Below are 437 nucleotides of genomic sequence, written 5' to 3'. Positions count from 1 at the left end.
CCTCTCTCTCTCTCCTTTTGTAACATCAGGTCCATCAGCCAGCATCTTTAGGATTACAGCTCATGCCTTTTCCTTTCTCTTTCCAGGCCACTACCTGGATCAGAAGAGGCTGAAGCAGGGCCTGTACCGCCACCCCTGGGATGATATCTCTTACGTCATGCCAGAGCACTATGCCTCTTAAGCATCATGTGGAGTCTCGTGCCATCCCTTTCCGAGGCTTCTTCTTCTCCCTTTCTTTCCTTTTTCCTTCAATTTTGAGAAGATACCTAAGCTTCAGGGTGCATAGAACTACCTTCTTGAGTAGGAGAGCAGATTAAATTTTCTTGAAACGTTTTAAGTGGCTGATGGTAAGCCAAGAAAAGGTGCGATAGTGGCAGTAGTGGTTGCAGCATAGAATCTGCTTGTGCATTTTAGAAATGTTGGAGAGTAATTTTAGA

General features: G+C 45.1%; 1 protein-coding gene across 1 annotated transcript in view; it reads left to right on the top strand.

The window, feature by feature from the left end:
• LOC119594598 (ATP-citrate synthase-like) overlaps window positions 1-437 on the top strand; it is a gene marked incomplete in the record, with an annotated part of 33,922 nt that extends 33,485 nt beyond the window's left edge. Inside the window, 1 exon segment of the mRNA XM_037943639.1 lies at window positions 87-437. Coding sequence (XP_037799567.1) covers window positions 87-181 — 95 coding nt within the window.

Source organism: Penaeus monodon, chromosome 34 (genome assembly GCF_015228065.2).
Source record: "Penaeus monodon isolate SGIC_2016 chromosome 34, NSTDA_Pmon_1, whole genome shotgun sequence".
Classification (NCBI taxonomy): Eukaryota; Metazoa; Arthropoda; class Malacostraca; order Decapoda; family Penaeidae; genus Penaeus; species Penaeus monodon.
This window is presented reverse-complemented; position numbering and strand designations above follow the sequence as displayed.